Source organism: Lolium rigidum, chromosome 1, assembly GCF_022539505.1.
Source record: "Lolium rigidum isolate FL_2022 chromosome 1, APGP_CSIRO_Lrig_0.1, whole genome shotgun sequence".
NCBI lineage: Eukaryota > Viridiplantae > Streptophyta > Magnoliopsida > Poales > Poaceae > Lolium > Lolium rigidum.
The window spans coordinates 122720515-122729280 of NC_061508.1; the positions used below are offsets into that span (position 1 = coordinate 122720515).

General features: G+C 49.4%; 1 protein-coding gene and 1 non-coding gene across 2 annotated transcripts; one reads left to right on the top strand and one right to left on the bottom strand.

Moving 5' to 3' along the window:
- Nucleotides 1-4029: 4029 nt before the first annotated feature.
- LOC124651194 lies at nucleotides 4030-7318 on the top strand. The gene is made up of 5 exons (XM_047190326.1): nucleotides 4030-5303; nucleotides 5602-5661; nucleotides 5742-5793; nucleotides 6290-6350; nucleotides 6568-7318. Exons 1-5 carry the CDS (start codon nucleotides 4047-4049, stop codon nucleotides 7316-7318), a joined length of 2181 nt encoding a protein of 726 aa, XP_047046282.1. The 5' UTR covers nucleotides 4030-4046.
- A 1287-nt stretch (nucleotides 7319-8605) lies between these two features.
- Nucleotides 8606-8766, bottom strand: LOC124685553. The gene has a single exon (XR_006997537.1). It is a non-coding gene; the product is annotated as a U1 spliceosomal RNA (small nuclear RNA).

Genomic DNA, 8766 nt, shown 5'->3' on the forward strand with positions numbered 1-8766 from the left:
TCATACTGTTGAGACTCCTATGGAGCTCAATATTTCTCTTCGTGCCTCTGACGGTGACCCTCTCTCTGATCCGACTCGTTATCGACATCTTGTCGGGAATCTCGTCTATCTGGTTGTTACTCGCGCAGACATTTCTTATCATGTTCATATTCTGAGTCAGTTTGTCTCTGCTCCCACTTTGGTCCACTATAGTCACCTTCTTCGTGTTCTACGTTATTTATGTGGAACGATCTCTCTTTGTCTCTTATTTCCTCGTTACAGCTCCAGTCCTATTCCGATGCCACTAGGCGAGTGATCCTTCGGATCGCCGGTCCCTGTCTACCTACTGTGTTTTTCTTGGTGGTTCTCTCATTGTCTAGAAGACGAAGAAGCAGACCGCAGTTTCCCGTTCGAGTGTAGAGGCTGAGTTGCGAGCTATGGCTCTTCTGACTGCACAGGTGACTTGGTTACGGTGGTTACTTGCAGATTTTGGTGTCTCTGTTACGACACCCACGACTCTCTTGTCTGACATTACATGTGCTATCAGTATTGCACGAGACCCTGTGAAGCATGAGCTTACCAAGCATATTGGCGTTGATGCTTTTTTTTTGTCCGTGCCAGTGTGCAAGATCATATCATCGCGCTTCAGTATGTGCCTTCAGAGTTGCAGTTGGCGGACTTCTTTACGAAGGCCTAGACTAGAGCACAACATAGCTTTCTACTCTCCCAACTCAGTGTTGTTGATCCACCATGAGTTTGAGGGGGGGGGTGTTAGAGACATACTTGTATACTATATTATCCCAAGTAGTTAGGGGGTTCCCTGCACATTTTGCCATGTACATGTACTATATATTGTGGCCTTTGGCCCCCGTGGAATACACGTTGTCTATTCCTAACAGAAATGACGACATTTGTTATTGTCATCACCGTCACCAACCGAGCACCATGTCAAGAAAGTGTGAGGCAAAATCCTTGACTAAACCGCAATGGAGAACAAGGACATGGAAGACCTCCTCCTCATCGAAACAATAATGAAGATGCAAAAATGGAACCTCCAAACCAAAACCATCACAATGTGGAAGAACCTCCTCCTCACTTCAAAAATCATGATGATGAAGAAATATATGGGAAGCTCAAGTATACCATGCCCAAGTTCAAGGTTACTACGATGCCGATATCATGGGCACTCAATGCAAGATCTTGCGCATCCACAACTACTCTAATGAGAAGAAAGTACTTATGACATCTCTTGAGTTTGAGTAATATTCTGATGTGTGGTGGGAACAAGTGAATCAAAAGCGTGAAAAGAACCTTATATAGACCATTACAACATGGGAAGAAATGAAAAGATAAATGCCCGAGTGCTTGTTACATCACATTGCACGAGAGACCTCTTCGACAAAATCACAGAAATTGCAACAAGGCACAACGACCGTTGAAGAGTAATACAAGGAAATGGACATCACCATGAAGAGGGCAAACATTGATGAAATGGAAGAGCAACCAATGGAAGATTCTTCAATGGCTTGAATCAACCCCTAAGAAGAATTATAGAGTTCCTCCCATATAAAACCATAGTACAATTGGTGCATCAAGCAAAGAGAGTCGAACGTGAAGTTCAAGAAGACTTCAAGTATGAGGGAACCAAAGCTTTCTTTGCTACAAGAAATGCGTCCAATGCATCTGTTAGCACCAAGCCGCCATTTGCAGGCTCTTCGAAAGACACCCATGAAACAAATACAAGGTGCCACACAAAAGCAACAAGTGCTAAACCGGGGCCATCAATAATGTATCCAAATATTCAATGAGAACAAGCAACATCATGTGCTTCGAGTTTGGTGCACAAGGACACATATCATTTGACTCGCAAGAATACAAGAGCCGTGATCACTAGATATAATGGAGATGTTGAGTATTTGAGTGAAGACAAGTATTAAGCTCTAGTCTAAGCAACCGAAGTATTGAAGATGAAGATTTAGAAGAATAAGAACCAATATGTGTCCATGATGCAAGTCTATCGCTTGTAGTCAAGCACAACCACGTGAAGATAAAAAATGCAATTTATTCCAAACTAGATCTGGCATCAACGAAAAATCAATCAACGGCATAATTGATGGATGCAGTTGTCATATGTGATGATGTCGTCAATCTTAAATATGTTGTGTCATGTTCAGTTAACTTAGTGTTGGCGTATATGATGATGTCGTCAATCTTAAATCCGGACAACTCAGTTTTTTGGAGATACTTGTACAATAAAGTGTGCACGCGTGCCGAGTTAGTAAACGTTTCATGGCGGTGATCGAAGACTTTGGGATAGCCTCGGGGCTCCGAACTAACATCGCCAAATGCTCGGCGAATCTTATCAGATGCACGGACGCCCACGTGGCCTTAGTGGAGTAGGAGTTACGGACTCCTGTGGAACCTTTCCCTCAACGATATCTGGGACTTCCGTTGTCTTTGAGGAAGCCATCTGCGGATCAGCTCCAATACCTCGTGGACAACGTAGCCAATAAGCTGCCGGGACGGAAGGCGTCACTGCCCGACAAAGGGGGTGATTGGAACTCGTCCGGTCGACACTGTATGCGATGCCTATCTTCTCCATGATGTCCCTCGACATACCGGCGAAGACCATTCTTGCTATTGAGAAGATCATAAGGGGCTTCCTCTGGAAAGGCCGAAAAGATGTGAAGGGGGGCCACTGTCTAGTGGCGTGGGACAAAGTATGCACCCCTAAGAAGTGGTGTGGACTCGGTATTCCAAACTTGAAGATGATGAATGTGGCGCTGAGGATCAGATGGCTTTGGCTCCAGCGGGTAGATGAATCCAAGCCGTGGAAAGAGCAAACATTCAAGTCCCTCAGCTAGCGAGACATATGTTCGAAGGAGCTACCTTCTCAGTTTTAGGAGACAGAGCATGCACTCTCTTCTGGTCAGATAGCTGGTTGCCCGATGGACGGATTAGCGACATTGCCCCAAACTTGTTTGCTGCCGTGCCAAAACGCGCAGTCAAGCAACGCCGAGTCCGAGAGGGACTGACAGGAGGGTGGCTTGAGGACCTGTCCCCAGATCTAGGTGCACCTGCACTTTTTGGAGCTATTTGATGTGGCGGATCGACTAGTGCACGTCACCCTCGTCGAGGGCGTGGAGGACAGTTTCAGGTGGAGGTGGGAAAGTAACAACTCCTACTGCACGCTGTAGGTTTGGAAGTCGCGCGCCCCACCGAACTGCAGAGTGTTCATGTGGCTTGCAGCGCGGAATAGGTGTTGGACAGCCAACATGCTCAGTCGGCGTGGGCTCCCACGCCCGGCATCCTTCCCTATCTGCAACCAAGGGGGCGAGACCCTGGATCACCTTCTCATGGGTTGCGTCCTGGCGTGTGAGCTCTGGTCTGTTTTCCTACGCCTATGGGGCAAGCTCCGCTGGATGCCGCAACAAGACACCACACTCGTCAGCTGGCTGCGACAAAATAAGGGAGGCCCGGGAGGCGATCGGGGCCTTTGGACGGCGGTGGTGCTGATATGTTGGAGTCTCTAGTGTCACCGGAATGACGTGGTTTTTGAAGGTCCGACTCCTTCAAAGGACACAGTGATCCAGAAGATCTCTGAGGATGCGGAGCTCTGGCGAGCGGCTAGGCTGTTTAGAGGCGCTCTTGCGCCGGTAGAAAAGTGGAGATGTCGCGAGTAGTTGCTTTTGTCGTGTGTGTGGTATCCCTTCGAGTTAGCGTGGTTTGTACCTGTGGCGTCTATGCCAGGGATATGCTGTACTTTGGCCTCTTGGCCTCTTCTTCTATGAAACCGATACGTCTATCCATGACGTATCCTTGAAAAAAGTTAGTAAACGTTTGCGTTTGTATCGTGTTTCCAGAAGAAGAAAGAAAAACACTCCTACTGCTCACTTGGGAAGTTTGGGGCGGGTGCACGTAGCATTTCACTGGGAATCAGTCACGAAAATCGAAACAAAAGCACAAAATCAAGGTGCCAACAGAAGTTGCTAGACGCACCCCATACCGGAAACCCCACAACCACCAGCAAATCCCAGTCAGATCGATCCCCTGCGGCGAGTCCATCCATGGATCCGTCCGACGCCGCGCGGCGCTCCGCTGAGCGATGGATGGGCGTGGCCGAGAAGTTGCTCATGGCGCGGGACGTCGAGGGCTGCAAGCAGTTCGTCTCCCAGGCCCTCGACGACGACCCACGCGCCACCGGCGCCGACGACCTGCTTGCCGCCGCCGACGCCCTCCTCGCCGCCCAGCGCCGCCGCCTCCCCTCCGGGATCCCCGACCCCTACGCCGTTCTTGGCCTCGACTCCGCGCTCCCCGCCTCCCGCGACCCAGACGTCGTCCACACACACTACCGCCGCCTCTCCTTCCTGCTGAATCGATCCCACCCCGACCGCCCCTGCTCTCTCGCCTTCGCCGACGCCGCCCGCCTCGTCGCCGACGCCTGGGCCTTTCTCTCGGACCCTCTCCGCAAAGCCTCCCTCGACTCCGACCTCGCTGCCGCTGTAGCCGCCAAGGCCGCAGCAGCTCGCGCACCCACTCCCTCTCCCGAGAAACCGCAGCCGCGACCACCACCACCACCATCTCCACGGCCAGCCTCGTCACCGCCTGCTCGCCAGCCACGGCAGGCGGCTACGGCTTCGCCGCCAGCAAAGCGCGGGCGTCCGCTGCGCGCCGCCAAACCGCAACAGCCGCCTGCGGAGCACCAGCAGGAGGCGGAGGCGCCGAATGCGTCGCCGTTCTGGACGGCCTGCACGTCCTGCTGCCACGTGCACCAGTACGACCGCTCCTACGAGGCACGCACTGTGCTTTGCCCCAGCTGCCGGCGGCCGTTCTTAGCCTCGGCGATGTCCACACCGCCACCTATTGTGCCGGGCACCGACATGTACTACTGCTCCTGGGGCTTCTTTCCCATGGGGTTCCCGGGAGGCCCTGCCTTTGCTGGACCGGCAAATTCTCCGATGCAGCAGCCGCCCGCTTCTCTGGGATTTTACCCGATGGGGCCATACTTGCCATTGCCAGCTCAAGCTAGCGTCAAGGAAGGCAATGTGGCTGCTCAAGCTGGCCCTGTGGAAGGCAATGTAGCTGCTCAAGCTGGCGTTGTGGAAGGCAATGTGGCTGCTCAAGCTGGCGTGTTGGAAGGCAATGTGGCTGCTCAAGCTGGCGTTGTGGAAGGCAATGTGGCTGGTGGTGTTGACAGTGAGGCTGCTGTCAGTGCCACTGAGACAGCGGCAGTGCCGGTGGCGCCATTGCCAGCAAAGTCCACTCATGTAAAGGTTGGGGCAAAGAAGCGAGGGCGGCCCAAAGGCAGCAAGAATAAGAATGTGGTGATTGAGATCAATTAGGATTAAGATTTAGAGCTTCTATGACAAGGGAGTAGCAAATTAGGTACGTTGCGACTGAACTGAACTCCATCATCTGTTGTAAGCTGATGTTCAGGGCAGCTACGCCCTTCATTTTTGTTCATGAATAATTTTCCTATTTCCTTTTGCTGGGAATCTTAGCCTAGTGGTTTTTAAGTTGACCTATGGTAGATTTTTTCGCATTGTACATTAGATTGTAGATGTTATATGTTGTCTAGACTCCAGATGCACCCCCATCCAGATATGATGTTGTAACTTGTAGGATCATCAGATGGATAATTCCCTCGGCAAGATGTACATTAGAAATGTCAACCTGTTCCTGGTTTTGTACATTTAATTGCAAAATGTACAATACAAATGACACTGCTTTGCAGTGTTAAATCCATAAATTTCTGAGCTCAGTATATGATATCTGTCATTGGTGGAAAAGACCTGGCAATTGTGCTGGTGAGTGGTATTTCCGTTGAATGGACTTGGCTCGGCTCAACCAGAAGTTCGGAACATCCTATATTCCTATGGGAATACCTTTCTGAAAATTGTCCATTTGGAACACTAATTGTTAAGATAGTAGCAATGATCAAGCACAATGACCTGGTGGAGTACATCATTTGGATTCCCGGGCTTGATCGTTGATATGAACTTGTAATAGAAATGACAAACAGATAAAGTAAACATAATCCTTGTCTAGCACATCGTCAGACAAGAATAGAACTGTAAAAGCCATTGGTCAATTGGATTAATATTAATCAGTTTATTTAGAATAATATTAATCAGGATTTTTTTGCGAGAATATTAATCAGGGGTTTTTGACTTCGAGGACACCCAAAAGTTTGCCGCTCTTTGCGAAAAGGTTAGCCTGGTGCATCTTCAATCTTCAGGAGGGGGTTGCTGACACCATCACCTGGATGCTATTATGCTAAACCCGGATACCTCCTACATTGCTGTTCCAGCCTACAACGATGACAATTTGCTGGAATCAGTGGACCGCCTACAAGAGCAACTGTCTGGAAGGTTTTCGGCACCACTTAACTTAAGTGCAAGTTGGAAGAACAAGAATTGGCGTGCCAACTTTTCTTCTAATGTAGGTATGTCATCAGGATTAGGATAGCGGGATTGAGTTATCCTACCCTTCATGAGATCCATCTCAAGCTCTGGAGCAATGAGCAGCCAGCAAAAATATGTTGGATTGAGATGGTTGGATCAGAGTGAAATCATTGAAAATGGCTAGCCTCTCTCTTCATGCTGGAAAATCTGGGACTAATGAAGCCTGGTCCTTTATCTCGGACACTCTCCGCAAAGCCTCCATTGACTCCGACCTCGCTGCCGCAGTGCCACCAAAGCCGCAGCAGCTACTCCCTCTCCAGAGAAGCAGCAGCCGCAGCCACCACCATCTCCACAGACAGCTACGGCTTCGCTGCCAGCAAAGCGCGGTCATCCACCGCGCTCTGCCAAACCGCAACAGCCGCCTCCGGAGCACCAGCAGGAAGCGGAGGTGTCGTGCGCCATCGTTCTGGACAGCCTGCACGTCCTGCTGCCACGTGCACCAGTACGACCGCTCCTACGAGGCGTGCACTGTGCTTTGCCCCAGCTGCCGGTGCCCTTTCTTCGCCTCGGCGATGCCCACACCTCCACCTATCGTGCCGGGCACCGACATGTACTACTGCTCCTGGGGCTTCTTTCCCATGGGGTTCCCGGGAGGCCCTACGTTTGCTGGACCGGCAAATTCTCTGATGCAGCAGCCACCCGCTTCTCTGGGATTTTATCCGATGGGGCCATACTTGCCATTGTCAGCTCAAGCTGGCATCGTGGAAGGCAATGTGGCTGGTGGTGTTGGCAGTGAGGCTGCTGTCAGTGCCAATGTGACTGCGGCAGTGCCGGTCCCATTGCCAGCAAACTCCACTCATGTAAAGGTTGGGGCAAGGAAGCGAGTGTGGCCCAAAGGCAGCAAGAATAAGAATATGGTGATTGAGATCGATTAGGATTAAGACTTTTGGCTTCTACGACAATGGAATCGCGAATTAGGTACGTTGCGACTGAACTGAACTCCGTCATCTGTTGTAAGCTGATGTTCAGGGCAGCTACGCCCTTCATTTTTGTTCATAAATAATTTTCTTATTTCCTTTCGTTGCGAAGCTTAGCCTAGTGGCTTATTAAGTTGACCTATGGTAGATTTGTTTGCATCGTACATTAGATTGTAGATGTTATATGTTGTCTAGACTCCAGTCTCCAGATGCACCCCCATCCAGATATGATGCTGTAACTTGTAGGATCATCAGATGGACAATTCCCTCTGTGAGATGTACGTTAGAAATGTCAACCTGTTCCTGGTTTTGTGCATTTAATTGCAAAATGTACAATATAAATGAGAATACCTTTCTGAATTCGGAACATCCTATGGGAATATCTTTCTGGAAGTGTAACCTGTTCCTGCCAATATCAACCAGAAGTTCGGAACATCCTATGGGAATATCTTTCTGAAATTGTCCATTTGGAGCATGATTGTTAAGATAGTAGCACCGATCAAGCACAACGACATGGTGGAGCACTTCTTTGGATTCCCGGGCTTAATCGTTGATATGAGCCTGTAATAGAACTATAGAAGTGACTGAAAGATAAAGTAACCAAAATCCTTGTTTAGCACATATTCGTTTTTTTTAGAATAACATTAATCAGGTTTTTGGCTTCGAGCACATCCGTAAGTTTGTCACTCTTTTGTCAAAAGGTTAGCCTGGTGCATCTTCAGAAGGGATTGTTGGAAAATCTCCTGGAATCTAACCACGGATCCTACACTGCTGTTTCAGTCTACAACCTCCGATTTGCTGGAATCACTAGATCGACGACGAGAGCAGCTGTCTTGAAGGTTTGGGGAAACTTAAGTACAAGTTCTTGTCTTGGCAGATCATGCATAACTGTATTTGGACGGTTGATCAGCTTCAACCCCTTTGGTTGCCTGCCACCGGTACTAACCGTTTCTGATGCCGAATCATCAAGTTTAAATAAGCTATTGTAGCCTGAAACCCGAAGCTGTTTTTGAGCCTAATACACTCCTGGGGAGTAGTAGCTGTAGAAAAGAACTGCATGCGATGTGCATTTCTTCCGATATCAATATACGTCACAGGCGAACAGATTTACACCAGAAAACAGGTTAGGGACCAAAAATACAGATTCCTAGGACTTCCGAGTGTCGGATAAACATTTTACCAACCAGTCTACAACGGATAAGCACAGAACGAAGCCAGGGACCAAAGTTTAATTTGAAAGAATTGGCAGGGGCCGCGCGAACGCGTACCCCCTCTACCACAAATTATGACGTTCACTCTCCCACTTGGGGAGATGATAAGCCAACGCGTCCACCAAGTGCAATGTGGACCATTGACCTAGGCCACGAGCCTTCTTGATCGCTCGTAGACCCCGTCCAGGTAAGTAA

What these genes read in the sequence shown, in the direction of transcription:
- LOC124651194 (XM_047190326.1), top strand. Translation starts at nt 4,047, where the DNA reads ATGGATCCGTCCGACGCCGCGCGGCGCTCCGCTGAGCGATGGATGGGC. An exon ending in GAAATGTCAACCTGTTCCTG is followed by an intron (nt 5,662 to 5,741) that starts GTTTTGTACATT and finishes TTCTGAGCTCAG; the next exon opens with TATATGATATCTGTCATTGG. An exon ending in CAAGAGCAACTGTCTGGAAG is followed by an intron (nt 6,351 to 6,567) that starts GTTTTCGGCACC and finishes GAAAATGGCTAG; the next exon opens with CCTCTCTCTTCATGCTGGAA.